Consider the following 15142-nt stretch of genomic DNA (forward strand, 5'->3'; position numbering starts at 1 on the left):
CCAATTGTATGGAGGCCCAATTGACTGGAGAGCCACAAAGCAGCGCTTAGTTACAACATCAACGACTGAAGCTGAGCTCCGTGCAGCTACTGAAGCAGCCAAAAGACTTCAAGTTTGGAAGTGAGTCTTTAGGTCTATTGAATTCAAGCCTGATAGAGAACTCTCAATCCAATGTGACAATAAACAAACTGTTTCACTACTGACTAGCGAAGAACCACAGTTTCATACGAACCTCAAGCACGTTGATATTTACCATCATTGGCTCCAACAAGAAATCTCCAAGAAGCGACTGCGTATTGAATGGGTTGATACAAAGCGAATGGTGGCAGACAGCCTTACTAAGGTCCTACATGGACAGCAGTTCCTGGATTGGAGAAAACACCAGGGATTGGTGGATATAGCAGATCTAGTGCAGGAATAAAAGCTTCAAGCTTCCATTCCTGGGGGGGTATGTTGAGGATTAGGTAAGCTAAACCTAATCAAGGAAAGCCTACAACATTGATACAAGGAAAATTCGAGAATTGAAGTCACAAGATTGAATCTACGAATCAACTTTACAGCTCTGTGTCGAGAATCTTCTATTTGAGATTGCGTGGATGGGATTCTCAAGCATAAATAGTGTCCAACAATCCCCTCAAGATGTAGATAGAAGAGTGCGCAGAAGAAGGTCAATATCAATATTTCCACTATAAAGATATCTTTGAGTATTAAGCTTAACTGAGTTTGTGCTAGTGCACAGCAAGTTCCGATAGAAACTAAGTTAGGGCGGCTGAGCACAGAAGTACGTCCCCTTAACCACACTTCTCTTCATGTCGTCCGTACATCCATACAGTCTGGCTCATCAAAGTAACTCACAATGGGTGGTAATTGTCACCAATCAGCTGACCAATTCTTCGGTCCTACTGTGTCTTGTCCACATGTATTCGATTTTACCTTGTTATTCGAGCAAAGCATCCTCTCCATTGGTCCCTCTATTCTGTTCCTGCTGCTCGTGCCCTTGAGAATCTTGTATCTCTACAGGAGAAGTATCAAGACTACCAAGCTCGTCAATAATTGTCTTTGGCTCAAACTCACGATAGCAGTATCTCTCATAGGCGCTCAGATTGCAATATTGACATTATGGGCTCAAGAAAACACAGTTCGTACTGCTATTCCGTCTGCCATTCTATCTCTGCTAGCCGTGCTCCTCATCACAGTCCTATCGGCCATCGAACACAGCCGATCGGTTCGTCCATCAACCTTGATATGCGTGTACCTGCTGGTTACCATCCTGCTCGACTCGATTCAGGTTCGGACCTTATTTCTACGACCATATTACTCTAATAACCTCGCGGCCATGGCTGCTACAGCCGTCGGATTAAAAACATTCCTCCTGTCCATCGAAATTCAACACAAAGGCAAATATTTAAGCCTTAAAGACCACGAACAATATCCACCAGAGGAGTTGAGTGGGGTGTTTGCTCGGACAATCTTCTTATGGCTCAACGAGTTGTTTTTTAGAGGCTTTCGTAAAATCTTGACATTGGATGATCTGTTCCCTACAGACAATAAAATGCATTCCAATCTCTTGATGGGCGCTTTGAAAGTACAATGGGCCAAGTGTTTGTTTCCCTCTCTACCTTTGTCGAAAATGTCAAGAGTGTCTGAACAGATCAAACAATACTAAGACTTACCACGTGGCCTAGACAAATCAAGTAATTCACTTAGCATTATATATGCGACCGTGTCTTGTTTGCGGTGGACTCTTCTACAACTCATCGTCCCACGCGTATGTCTGATTGGATTCAGCTACGCCCAGACCTTCTTTATTGAGCGCGCAATTAGACTTCTTAATGAGCCAATGACTCAAGATTCAAAGAACGATGGTTATGGATTGATTGGCGCCGCAGCACTTATATATGGCGGTATTGCGGTATGTACAATTGAATATTCTGCTTGTTGATGGAATTCCATATTAATTGGTGAAAGATATCAACCGTACATTACCAACACCGACTTTTTCGTATGATAACCATGTTTCGTGGGGCTTTCGTTGCCTTGATCTACGACCATTGTATTACTCTTCGGGAAGGTGAATATGACGAATCAGCAGTGATTACGCATATGAGTACGGATGTAGACATGATTGCCAGATCGTTAGAGCAAATGAACGAACTGTGGGCGCGTGTCTTGGAGGTTGCCATCGGAATCTGGCTTTTGGAAAGACAACTGGGAGCAGTTTGTATAGCTCCAGTTCTGGTAATTATGAGTACGTACAGATCATCGTCTCTTACTCGCATCCCTACATTGAATGGTATCTGATTTCAATTTCCAGTTTGCACATCCCTGCAGACATATATGGCAACATTCATGTCAACACGACAGAAGTTGTGGATGGGAGCGATAGAACAACGCATAAGCATAATCTCCACTACACTGAGATCTATGAAAAGCATCAAGATGCTTGGCTATTCAGACCATTTAAGTGGTTTGCTACAAGCGCGCAGACTGCGTGAACTGGACCTCTCGAGAAAATTTCGATGGTTGATTGTGTGGCTGAACGTAGTCGGTGGGTGTGCATTGAACCTGGACGTAACGCTAGCTGACTCGACTACTTTACATAACAGCTAGCCTACCGCAAATGTGCGCTTCCTTGGTGACCTTCGCAGCTTTCATCATTCGATCCCAGATTGACGGGTCCGAGCCTCTTTCGACTGCACAGGCTTTCACCTCTCTTGCCATTATCAGTCTCATCACTTCTCCGACATTGCAACTCTTGGCATCCATTCCTGCATTAACAGCCTCCGTGGCAGCTTTCGATCGCGTGCATCGATTCTTAACGTGCTCCTACACAGGCAGGGAGGTGGATCACAATCCTGAGACTGCGTTTTTCCAAGACTCCGGTGTACTCCCTGCGTCAGATAGGAAAAGGGCCGATCAAGCATTCACCTCCGATATCCAAATGGATACGACCAGAGTTGATGGGCGACCATTTTATTCCCCCTCTATAACTTCTGATATCGCGATTTTAACTGTGTCAGAGGCTTATATCAGGCCAAGCCCAACTTCGCAGTTTTGTTTACAGAATATCAACGTTACGGTCAAGCCAAGAAAGATCACAATAATCACGGGCCCTGTGGGATGTGGTAAATCTGTTTTATTGAAAGCGGTAATGGGAGAAATAGCCTGTGAACAGGGCTCCATATCAGTTTATGACGACGGAGGAATTGCCTTCTGCGGTCAAATCCCCTGGTTGCAAAATACGACGATTCGGAACAACATCTGCGGGTATTCAGGTCGAGACAACCTGAACTTGTATCATGAAGTCCTACATGCCTGTGCTCTCGAAGACGATCTTGCCTGGATATCTAATGGCGATGAGTCGCTTGTGGGAAGCCAAGGAATTACATTAAGTGGTGGACAGAAACAGCGCATTGCATTGGCTCGTGCTCTGTACTCCAGACAACGGCTCCTCGTCCTGGATAGTGTCTTGAGTGCGGTTGATCAACACACGGAGCAAATTATACTCGAGCGGGTGTTTGGTAGCAATGGACTTTGTCGAAATGCAGGCATATCTGTGCTAATGACAGCACACTCCAGTAAGTCACAATTCTATGTCGCTTGGGCGTTGGAAGTCTATATTTGTACTCAAACTTAACTTCCTTTTCAAAGAAAAATATTTTGGTCTAGCCGACGAGGTCCTAGTGTTGAACGCACAGGGACAGGTCGTGAAACAAGGGCCCTTTGAACCTACGCTATCCGCAGATCAAGTAACAGAAACTGAGGAGTCGGAATTCCCCGGAATTCGCAATGGTGATTCGTCTACGACGGAAAAAGATGTTGCAGTTCCCAAAACACTAACCCTGAAATCATCTCTGATATGTCTCGTCAGACTGGCGATATTGCTGTCTACTCATATTATCTCAGAGCCATTGGGTGGCGCCTCGTGCTTGGGGCCTGTGTGATTATTGTGGTATATGCCTTTTCCGCTAACTTTCCCCGTAAGTTCGCACTGTCCCCCATGGCTGCAGACTCTGGTGCTGATTGAAGGGCCTGATAGAGGTTTGGTTGGACATTTTTACCAACGATGATGGTGTACAACCCAGTCGATTTATAGGTGTTTATGTTTTGCTGGCCGTTGCTGCTTCAGGATCCCAAGGTTTAATGATATGGTACGTCTATTTGATGTGACCTCGATGTGTTCGATGTTATTGACCGTAATTCTTTCAAGGCAAATCATGATCAATATTGTTGTCAGGTCAGGGTTGGCGCTGCATGCCATACTTGTTCGTGCCGTGATGAATGCGCCAATGCATGTATTCGCGGAAGTTGATTCAGGTGTAATCTTGAATAGGTTCAGCCAAGATATGACTCTCGTCGATGCGGTTCTGCCCACTGTGACATTTGGGACACTCCTAGGTAAATGCGCTATCTTGTTTCCAAATACAAGTCGATGTCACTTTTCATAGCTAATTCTGATCGTTTAGGTGCTGCACAATGCCTAGCCCAAGCGGCTTTGATATCATTAGGGTCAAGTTACATGGCGATCACTATTATTCCAACACTTATCGTTCTTTATTTTGCACAGAAAGTATATCTGCGAACATCTCGACAGATCCGATTCCTTGACCTGGAAGCGAAAAGCCCTCTTTATACACATTTTGCGGAGACGTTAACCGGTCTATCTACCATTCGAGGATTTGGCTGGCAGACAAAGTTCTTGGAGGAATGTCTCTGCCGACTCGACATTTCTCAGAGGCCATATTATCTACTCTTTTGTATTCAGCGATGGCTCAATGTCGTCCTAGATCTTATGGTTGCCATCTTGGCGATAATATTGACTGCGCTGGCGACGTCCTTGCGTGGTTCCACGGACGCGGGAAAGCTTGGAGTTTCTCTTACAGCTATCATGGCATTTAACCAATCTCTACAGGAGCTGGTGACCAGTTGGACTGCGATGGAGACCTCTCTAGGGGCAATTTCGAGAACGAGATCATTCCAATTGAATACTGCCAGTGAGCATCAACATGGAGAAGATTTTGTCCCTCCGTCGGAGTGGCCCTCCCGCGGTAAGATCGATGTACAAGCTGTTACTGCATCTTACGAGTAAGACATTCTTTTCCTTTTTGAGCAGCAACCGTTTAACTCAATGATACGTTCAGCGGCGTGAGGAATGTCTTGGAGAATATCAACGTCACGATCGATCCGGGAGAGAAAGTAAGAATATGTGGAAGAACTGGCAGGTAAGTGACGTCCACGACTGGATAACGACCCTCATTGTGTTTGTGGTATTAATTTATAATCAAGCGGAAAGAGTACCTTTATTTCGCTGCTACTGCGACTGATTGACCACAAAGCTGGCACTATTCGGATCGACGATATAGATATCACAACGATTCCCCGTAACGTCCTCCGCTCCCGTCTCATTTCTATCCCACAAGATCCGCTACCAGCCCTCCCCGGCTGTTCCATCCGATTAAACCTCGATCCGAATCGACATGCAACGGATGCAGTGATCTTGTCTGCTCTTGAGAGGGTTGGCCTCCATAAATTGGTTGAATCTCGTGGTGGTTTGAACGGAGAAGATTTGAGCTCACATTCATTGTCACAAGGGGAGCAGAGACTCTTCGCACTTGCAAGAGCCTTGATATCGAAGTGGACGCGGGATGCGACTACTGGCGGTCTGGGAGGGATACTAATTCTTGATGAGTTCACCGGAAGCACCGATGCGGAGACCGAGCGAGCAATGCTTCAGATCATTGAAAAAGAATTTACAGTCTACACAATCATTCAAATTACACACCAAATTGATGCGGTAAGTGAAATGTCGGAAAGGATCTTGAACCTGGTATCTGGCCGGTTAAATGAGTAAAGCGACCCATGCCTTCGTGTTTCTGTTTCTCAATGTGTATTTAACATTCCAGGCCGTATTCTTGCCCATTCTTCCCATTTTTACAGCCTCCTGATGTTGGCTGCTTTTCTGTGTAAGGGTAACATTGTGGACCGGCTGTTGAGCAGCAAATGAGGCTTAGGTGGTTTCAATGATATTGACAAAATGCGCTTTCTTACTACAATTCCAATGGCTCGTATGATGGCGTATAAGCCCAAACTGTTCTGCTTCACAGGAACTGGTTCCGTACCAGATCAAGTAATTATACAATTATCTTGAATAAAAACCCCTTAGAATTTACGTCAATCCAAGGGACAAATAAGTGCAATCAAGAAATGTATTGATCGGCGTACAAGGAGCCCATATGGTGTTCTTGATGGAGCAGTCTTGCGGGTGTCGAAGGCTAACAAATGAGTAATAATTGCACGGACGGAAGTCCGTGATCTCCGAGCTGCACATGGATGGAAGAAGGGTAACCACAAAGATCTAAAAAGTAGTTGTTTGATGATCTGTGACGATGACGCTAAAACAGGTGCATTCACAGCGAACGAACTAGTTCTCCCTGACCACAGAGAATACCAAGTCATAGAGAAAGAAATAAGTAAAGTAGACCCGACTCCATCCTGGGGGTATTTTTAGTCTCTGTGCGAGACACTTACCTTTCCCCAATTAGACATCGCCTGAGGTCATTCCCAGATTCGAAGCTGAATAGGGCTTTGAGCCCTACCCTGAGATCTGACGGAACAGGAATTCCCTCCCGGCGCCTGCTCAGAGCATCGCCTTTGGTGCAAGCAGCTTCTCGATTCCGTTAGTTTTTCTTATATAGTAGTTTCACACAGAATTGGTCGTTAATTTCTTGGTAAGTAATAGTGGCTTATATAGTAGAGACACATTGGAGGATTTCCTGGGCAAAACACTGAGTAACGTTTACTAGGTATGTAAATAAATAGATGAAGTATCCATATATAGAGGGCAAAATTAAAGAGGAGAAAAAACCCATATCAGATTTTCTAATGCTTAGAACAAAAATATTGCAAGTAGCAAAGAGTCAAGTAAAAGCCGCCAATATAACAAATTGGTGCTCAGAATAATCCACTTCAGATGAATCTATCCGGCCCTATATAACTCAGGTATTTGATAATATTCGGTACTTGTCAGAAGGCCACTAGCCCCGACGCTATGGCCGAGGATAGCCTCATCGTACGGACGGGCACTACCCTGCTTCACTGCACGCCATAATGGAGCAGGATCACGGCATTGATGAGCGATATGCCCGACCCCATCAATTATTTGAATCTTCTGACCCTGCCCATTCAATACTGTTTGTGGAGGTTCGAGAGTATCATCTGCGGCGCAGAGGATGGCCTGGATGCCCATAATAGTGACAAAGCTTGGTCACATACATCTTGGTTCTGTCTGCAAATTTGAGCGCAGCCTACCTGAGCAAGATAATCGAAGCAATGTGCCCAATGTACACGAGCCATTCTGGGATCATGTTCTGCGTGTTCCGATGAACTGTTGAGAAGTATGATTTCACGAAGGAGTACCAAGCAATGAAGCTGATGAAACATTGAGATTCCATAGTCGGTTACTTTCTGTGGGTCATCGGACATCCTGACTTTCAACAACCCCCCATTGTGTGGGAAGACGAAGTGTTGTCACGAAGCTCTTGCGAGAGACTTTCTTCCTGGATATCAGAAGTATCTAAAGCGTTTGACCCGGTTTTCCAGGTTTCGATCTCTCGTGAGAGACCTTTTCCCTGGTGATGGATATTAGCTGAATCGCTTGTTGTGTTTCTCTGGGTTTCAATATCCTGTGAGAAGCATTCTCCCTGGTGGTTGCTATCAGCTGAAGCGCTTGTCGTGTTCTTCCAGATTTCTGCGCGGCGTATCACATCACGAAGGTCGACGCCAATGTGTTCAGAAAATTTGGGAACATCAGTTTGCGCTATGTATGTCCCCTGGACGAGTCTTTTTCCAAGTATAGTACTGTATTGAATCTCTAGTTTTTTTAATAGACGGCCTAGTTGGGGTCGACTCTGGCTACCCCTATCGCAAGGACAGAAAAGAAGCAAGCGTACTAACCCCAATCACACTAATGGCGAACTATCTTCTAAGTTAGACGATGTACCATGTAGCTATGCTACTGCAGCCAGAGGCGAAAGTCCGAAAATACTCAGGAAATCGTCTCGAATTCGTCAGCAAACTACACTGGATCCACACAAGAATCTACACAATCTAAATTGATCAAACAAGGTTCGGAAGTCGAGAAATAAACAACATGATATTTCTGATAGGCAAATTGTAGCGCACCAGGCTACTCATTCATCCAGACGATGCAAAGTCAAGAGACAATCAGATGGTCAACAAAAGTCCAGTAGGAATCCAAATAGAAGGAGCATATTGCTACACAACAGAAGACACGGGAATCAATCGCAGCTTGTCAACCCGCCAAGAAGAAGCGAACGGTTGAGGAAGCGTGCTAATAGGAGCTGCGAGAGATAACTCATGCTCCTCATCTATGAGAACTTGCATTTATTGCTTTCGCATGATCATCCCAGTGCTATGTACAGCTTGAAGTCGTGGTCGAAGACCGAGACGGTCCTGAAGGCGAGCACCAGCACTTTCCCGTTCTTTAGCTAGTTCACAATCATCATGCCTTCTCTTCCTTATTGTATCATGTACATATTTATGGGGGTTTGAGGATGATATAATGCATCTAATATTTGCTGGGAAAACTGGATATAGAACATTGTTCTCCTACTGAGTCCTATCTATCCACCTGTACGAGTCGTCGTTATCGCCTTCATATTATTAAGCGACCTACTATTCGACTGGTGAGAAAAGCGAATGCCTTGAGAGTTCCATCTCAAGATGATTGGGCTTGGTCTGTACTAGCTCTGTTGGCTTTTCAAAATCGTCGGATGTCATGCAAAACGGTACAGGAAAGTAGGATTTCTGCAAGCGTTAATAATGTTAGATTCCTCACGTTATTACCCATTACTTACAAGATGTGTGGTCATCGGCGACCAAAAGCCCAATCTGTCAGACTGGAATGTGAACACATGGCCGTTCTCTTTAAGTCTGATACCCAAAAAGATGTCTGCGTGGCAAATGGTACCATATTTGTAAGCCTTATGCATCAAACTGATTCTCCGTTCATTTCGCTGTCGCACATGTCTTTTTCTAAGCCTTTGCTCTTTTGTAATTCTGCGAGTCATTGTAACTAGCTAGCTTTCGCTGAACAATGACAGACTTTGACGGCGCCATGAAACAGAGGGCGGAGTAATTGAGTAATAAATAGTAGCATCCCTGGATCCGATTTTGGTTCGCAGTATTACACGTAAGCCAAAATGGACTTCTGGCAGAGCCAAATTAGGACTGAAGTGATCATATACCACTCACGAGTTGATTGACTGACTCAGAACATGGCTACGGAATTGACCTTCATATTCAATATATTTCTCACATATGTTAGCTCAAATATGGATCCTGCGAACGGAGCCATCGAGGAAAGTAAAATAGAGTGCGGCTCATAAATTAGCTTTCCCAGTAGCGCGATCTTATACATTGACCAATGAGGGTTGATTACTAGCTATGGGTGACTATCGTTGATAGTTCACTTTGTGGAAAAGTCACTGGAATTATTCCTATCTAAGCTATCTAAGGAGTGAAATTCGAACCAGTCCTGCCTAATCCTATTGACTGTTGATAAATCATGTCGGTATTGGTGATACTCCTACTCGTCGTGTCAAGTCCCTACCAATCGGGCGAGGTTGAAATTGCGTTAGTCTGGTTATCGAGAGATTCTTGGATGTCTGTTTTCATCGTATCCAATTTTGTATCCACCTCCTTTAGAATCTCTTTTCGTAAGTCGGAGCGCAGCTTATTTGTCGACAATATCCGCTCATTGGGACGCTTGAGCTCTTCGGACCACCCTCTAGTTCTAGTCGATAGGATGGTTCCTCTCCACGTTCGGTCCACCACTGGTCAATACGAATACCTGCTCTTTTATGGCCCCAAAAATTGCCATAGGCTGACCGAGAGAACAGATCCCACCATTGCTTCCCGTTGTAGTTGAACCCCAGGATGCAATATTCAGGAGGCATGGTTCTGCCACTCTTGGTCCGGTCAGACTTTCGAAGAGCATACAGGAACTCCGTATGGTATTTTGCAAAGAATTCCTTGGAATATTTAATCTGCATGACTTTCTCACCATAGTATTCATTCATTTTCAATGCATTTGAATTCTTCACGTATGCTTCCACAGCATCTTCCCCAACATCACTTCCCGATTCAAGTCTCCACTGTGCAGGCATGCCATCTTTCGGTTCTTGAAAGGTCAGGACCTGGTACGTTGGTTTTTTACCTTCTTTCTGTTTCTTCTCGCTCGGAGTAAAGAAAGCTTTATACCGCATGATCTGATTCCCGCTTGCTGAGAAGCCCTCTGCGAAGTTGGCTTCCCTGGTAGTAGAAATCGTTGGATCGAATCCCCACATCTTTGCAAAATATCCTTTGGCAACTACAGGTGGGTCATTTACAGGTGGGTCTTTTGCAGGTGTTGTGATTTTCGGTGGGTTCACAGGGGCTTCAGGCAGCTCTAGATACAGAACGGGATACTTTGCGGCTTCGGTATCCGCAATCTGACCGCTCAGGTTCGCGAAAAATTGGAGTATCCAATTTGTCACGTTTGATTTTTAGTTCTAGGCCCCTTCTGTGGCTGGGAATGTTCTGCAAATAGACTTTCTTCTATATCTTTGAACTCGGCGACAAAAACTTCGTCATGAAAGGCCATCGCTACCAATTGGCCTAATAGGTCGAATAAAGGATTATCTTCATGTTGAATCACAAACCGCTTGCTATAGTGGATCAGAAATCGATCAAATAGTTAGATGACGTTGACTTACACTCTTGGTTTCCTATCCTGGCCCTTGGTATTAACAAGGGAAACTATCGCGATGAGGAGGTTAGGCATCCCCTGCTGTGGATTGCGCACAATGCGAAAACTGATATGTCTCCAGAGAATAGTCCTAGTTTCGTCATCGCCACCAAGATAACCATCATCAGTGACACTTGATATATCAGATTCGTAATCGACATCCATGTCAACATCGTCGCAGAGTGTGTCACACATTGTGTCGACTTCACTCAACTTTATGTCTTCCCAATTGGCACTGGAGTTAGTACGCTCCCACTCAACCACTCTATGGGCTGCAATCACTGCCTCCTCATGAAGAACATGCGGATCACGTTCCGCCAGGGTGTCATAATTGTCGAATTTGGAGGCCGCATCATCGATTGAATGGTCTTCAGTCAGAGGCTCGCTTTTCCCACAATCTGAACCTTCTTCTGTTCCTGAGGACTCGCAGTCGTCAGTATCGTATCCTTTCGAGTGTCGAAGAGGGAAACTGCGCGACAGCTTGTCACGCTAGACAAATTCAGGCCGACAAAGAGATAGAATCGCTGTGCTTCATCTGGGAATACGGAGTCATCCCAGACCAAGTGAACAACAAGGAAGTGAAGTAGATCATCATTTCGTGATACCGGCTTTGGTTTTGGTAGCCTTCGGAGGCCCATTCTCTTGAAGACTTCTCTCCTGTACTACAAGATTTATTAGCAATAGCTTAACAGCACCCAAAGATGGATCAAAATCACATTAATACAGTCCTTGATTGTAGCTTCATCCAGTGTTTTGAAAGTCTTTTCGTAATATAAACCTTTTAAAACCCTCCAGTAGTTACTAAAGGAGGAATCCGCTTTCACAGAACCTCTGAAGTTTTTTCCAATCCAGTCAAAGAATGTCTTGATCTCAGCCGGTCCTAAGTTCTGCATCACTGCTTCAGGATCCTCTCGTAACTCATCAAGACAGAACCTAGGCATTTTTGTTAGGCCCAGCTAGAGCAACGCTTAAAAAAAGGGATTACAGTACCTATCCCACTTCCCTTGAACAGACTTCTTCGACACCTTGGTATTATCCGCATCATTGGGAGGAGTTGGCCCTGCTGCAGCGTGCTGCTTACGGCGTTTGATAAAGAAACTGGGCGGTTTTCTACCATTCTCTCTTCTTTGAGCTTGTGTTTGAGTTTTGGGTAAGCCTCTGTGATGAGAATTTTGCAGCTTGTAGTGCTTAGGTAAGGCACTGGGTTTAGTACTCTGCCGCTGAGGTTCGCTGAGAGACTTGCACGAGTCTGCATTTTCTGTTCCTTGGTCAACGTAGCGAGAGTTTTGGGCTGCCGGAGACCTATGCATTGTGCGATGTGTTAAGAAAGGAGTCACAAGATACAAGCTGACGCCTGTTGAAATCAATCATGGCGTGGAACACTGAGACTTGAGAGACACGAGGATGATTGTCCTATTTAAGTCTACGAAGAGCGCTAAACACGCATGGGTAGCCAAAGCTGGATCCTAGTCATGTACTAGATAAAGTTGGTGCAAGTCGGACGCCTTGAAGACACTGCTAAAGCGGCGAGTGGGAACCTCCAATTTGGGTAAAGTGAGCGGTGCCTAAGCGGTGCCGTCGCTACGCGAACAGGGGTCCCAGAACCACCATTTTTGGTAGTTCCGGCACCTAAAGGTACATTCTACTTGTAAAAAATCCACTATTTATGAACAAACCCGATCTTTCTCCCTCGTCAGTTACCAACTCATCTATAAAATGGCCAACGAGACATTTCATTGTTTTCCACAATTGCCACCAGAACTACGTCGTATGATCTGGGAGCACTGCCTACCCTATCGTGTGGCACAAGTAGATCCTTGCGATGTCTTTTTTGACGGGAGAAAACCCGAACAACAAATCTGCGATGTCGAAAGCGTCACGATTGAAAACACCAGACAGCCAGTCATAGCATTCGTCAGCACTGAATCTCGTCAGGTTGCACTGGAACAGGGATGCTGGTTACGAGATGAAAACAATTGGAATGTCATCAAGTCATTCTGGTTCCAACGCCGGCGCGATGTGCTGCATCTCAATTGGACCCCGGAGCGTGGCGATTATTGGTATCGATTCGAACACGACGATGGTAGTAGTTGGGTCTACATGTTTCTATACCAGGCTCATGAACTCAAGCTTCCTACCAAGGAACGCTCTATGGTGGCAGATGCGATTTACCGATTCAACTTAAATACGCTGCGAGACAGCTATGATGAATGGGATGATTTTATACCGAAGAGTCCAATCACCAAATATCGAGAGCATGAAAGTTTTGCATTATCCGAAATCATAAACCATACTGCGTATTGGCCAGGATATCAACTCAGCATTGACGTTATCATGGCAGCCATTTCTCTACACATCACCAAGGAATCGGCTGTAAAATCAGGCATCTTTGGCTTGTTAGGCGATGCGCCTATACAGCTGATTGACGTTGGTGATGAGGTTCGGTTGAGAAAATATGAAGCAATATGCAAGGAACACATGTTGTACGACAAGGAACCAAAAGTTCAAAAGATGTTTGAAGTACTCCTGAGTCCTCGATTTCAGGAAGCTGTGCAAGTCTGGAAAAGAAAGGCGGAATGGCTCCTTTTTTCAACTATGTGGAAGCATGCACTAAGTGATAATATTGTTGGACTGGATATGGCATCTCTTTGGGTACCTCCACTGTATGAGCGCGATTGGGTCCGAATGCGTGACTATTCGCCTAATGAAAGCCATCCATGGGTCAAGCAAGCAAAGGAGAAAATGCCCATACTCCGGCCGCACATAATGGTGCATTATTGTACTAATGAGTGTTATATAGAGGGTCGACTTCGTGAGGACTTTAAAGCTGGTTGGTGGAGATTCGAGGCTTGAAGTAAATGCATTTTTGTATGACTTTCAAGTGTGTGATTTGCTATATGCGATACACCAGCGTTCTATCATGCTGCTTTGCAGGCCTCGGCGAGATTGTTGTACACATTCAGCGCTTTCTCGATAGTCTCTACATGCTTTTTCGAAAATCCAGCGCTATTCTCAGTTTTCACAAAGTCCCTCACTGTCTGCTCGAGCTCAGTGTTAAAACCAGCCCTTCCCTGGTTGTCGCTAATAGTCTGATCGATCTCAACCTGTTGATAACTCGGGATTGGTGGTCTTTCGATCGGCTCTGTCAATGCTACCGGGAATCCCTTGTCTTGCATGAACTTGGTAAATTTGGCCTTGATTTTCTGTGCCTGATCGTAGCGTCGAGCATTTGCATGGGTTTGAAGCGCAGCCAACAACCTTCTCGTGACATACTATTCCCCTTGCCTTCAGTCTCTGCAGCAGTCTTTCTTTAAAGACCCCATTATATGCCCCTTGGACATTGAAACTGACCAAGCTAAGTACCTTCCTATTTCTCCAGGCCTTGTAGATTTCTTCCTGAAGTAGTAACAGTGCTTGTTCTGCCGAGTGCCTTTTCCTTGCTCCAAAGTGGTTTGTAGGCAATAGACTGAATGTTTCAATGGCATATAATATCCTTTCTGCAATAACCACTTCCAGGATCTTGCCTAGTGTAGAGAGCAGTGATATAGGTCTCTATGACTTAGCTAGTAAGCAGTTGTCCTTTGCTGGCTTCTTTAGCGGTATGATCTTAGCATTTCTCCATTGGGAAGGGAGATCGCTATCTTGAAGTGATCTCTGAAAGATATAGAATACTCTTTCTTTAACCACCGGCTAGAGCTGCCTCCACACCATTACTGGGAGGCCATCCTCTCCGGGTGCTTTCCATAGCTTAGCTTCAAAGATTTTCTGTTCGATCTCCTCTATAGTGAGATTAGGCATGTGTATCGGCTCTCTTTGTTGCTAGGATCCCTCATCTTCAATTCTTGTTGGTAACAGTGAAAAGAATATCGCAAGCAGCTCTTCTGCCTATTCTACTTTATCTTTGGTAGTAGATCCATCCCCCTTCACCAATGATGGAATCTTGTCACTGAATGAGTTACCACTGAGTTTTAGATATTTAGTTGCCTACCATATATTAGCATTATCAGCAAGGAAATCCTCCTAGTATGCCTTCTTCTGTTTCCTAATTGCATCATGATATTCTTTTACCGCTTCACGTGCTGTTGTTTGAGCTCGGGGATTGCACGTCCTGCTCTACGCCGCGACCTGGCCTGATTTCTCTAGTAGGTATATATATGGCGAAGCTGCGTCAGATCTATTGTCTATCATTGTTTAGCGTATAGTAAGGGTTTTGCCTTTGGTGTAAGTTTTGAGACCGCTTCTGTGACCGCTATTATGAGGTGATCTGTCTGCTGCTGGACTGAGCTATCCACAGGAAATGCCTGTAAGCTGGTGGTGACTCTCGCTCTAATTTCT

The 15142-nt window shown here is 44.9% G+C and overlaps 6 protein-coding genes across 6 annotated transcripts, besides 3 other annotated features; 2 read left to right on the top strand and 4 right to left on the bottom strand.

Moving 5' to 3' along the window:
* Positions 1 to 400: part of a mobile genetic element that runs on past the window's edge.
* A 255-nt stretch (positions 401 to 655) lies between these two features.
* Positions 656 to 5918, top strand: TSTA_102100 (ABC transporter, putative). The gene is made up of 11 exons (XM_002486173.1): positions 656 to 1601; positions 1686 to 1912; positions 1969 to 2248; positions 2315 to 2548; positions 2607 to 3578; positions 3670 to 3938; positions 4030 to 4151; positions 4211 to 4398; positions 4467 to 5085; positions 5142 to 5222; positions 5287 to 5918. Exons 1-11 carry the CDS (start codon positions 857 to 859, stop codon positions 5849 to 5851), a joined length of 4302 nt encoding a protein of 1433 aa, XP_002486218.1. The 5' UTR covers positions 656 to 856; the 3' UTR covers positions 5852 to 5918.
* Positions 5919 to 6976: 1058 nt separating this feature from the next.
* TSTA_102110 (uncharacterized protein) lies at positions 6977 to 7353 on the bottom strand (the record flags this gene model as incomplete). Its single annotated transcript, XM_002486174.1, has 2 exons — positions 6977 to 7234; positions 7309 to 7353. The coding sequence occupies 2 exons, from the start codon at positions 7351 to 7353 to the stop codon at positions 6977 to 6979; spliced, it is 303 nt and encodes a 100-aa protein (XP_002486219.1).
* A 1341-nt stretch (positions 7354 to 8694) lies between these two features.
* Positions 8695 to 9089, bottom strand: TSTA_102120 (uncharacterized protein; the record flags this gene model as incomplete). The annotated part of the gene is made up of 2 exons (XM_002486175.1): positions 8695 to 8826; positions 8877 to 9089. 2 exons carry the CDS (start codon positions 9087 to 9089, stop codon positions 8695 to 8697), a joined length of 345 nt encoding a protein of 114 aa, XP_002486220.1.
* A 633-nt stretch (positions 9090 to 9722) lies between these two features.
* Positions 9723 to 12117, bottom strand: TSTA_102130 (uncharacterized protein; the record flags this gene model as incomplete). Its single annotated transcript, XM_002486176.1, has 6 exons — positions 9723 to 10518; positions 10557 to 10727; positions 10776 to 11223; positions 11413 to 11469; positions 11532 to 11740; positions 11798 to 12117. The coding sequence occupies 6 exons, from the start codon at positions 12115 to 12117 to the stop codon at positions 9723 to 9725; spliced, it is 2001 nt and encodes a 666-aa protein (XP_002486221.1).
* A 349-nt stretch (positions 12118 to 12466) lies between these two features.
* Positions 12467 to 13660, top strand: TSTA_102140 (uncharacterized protein; the record flags this gene model as incomplete). The annotated part of the gene is made up of 1 exon (XM_002486177.1): positions 12467 to 13660. The coding sequence occupies exon 1, from the start codon at positions 12524 to 12526 to the stop codon at positions 13658 to 13660; it is 1137 nt and encodes a 378-aa protein (XP_002486222.1). The 5' UTR covers positions 12467 to 12523.
* A 65-nt stretch (positions 13661 to 13725) lies between these two features.
* On the bottom strand, positions 13726 to 14605 carry TSTA_102150 (uncharacterized protein; the record flags this gene model as incomplete). Its single annotated transcript, XM_002486178.1, has 3 exons — positions 13726 to 14079; positions 14171 to 14359; positions 14516 to 14605. 3 exons carry the CDS (start codon positions 14603 to 14605, stop codon positions 13726 to 13728), a joined length of 633 nt encoding a protein of 210 aa, XP_002486223.1.
* Positions 13955 to 14884: a mobile genetic element.
* Positions 14788 to 15142: part of a mobile genetic element that runs on past the window's edge.

This window comes from Talaromyces stipitatus, genomic scaffold, assembly GCF_000003125.1.
Source record: "Talaromyces stipitatus ATCC 10500 scf_1105507295511 genomic scaffold, whole genome shotgun sequence".
NCBI lineage: Eukaryota > Fungi > Ascomycota > Eurotiomycetes > Eurotiales > Trichocomaceae > Talaromyces > Talaromyces stipitatus.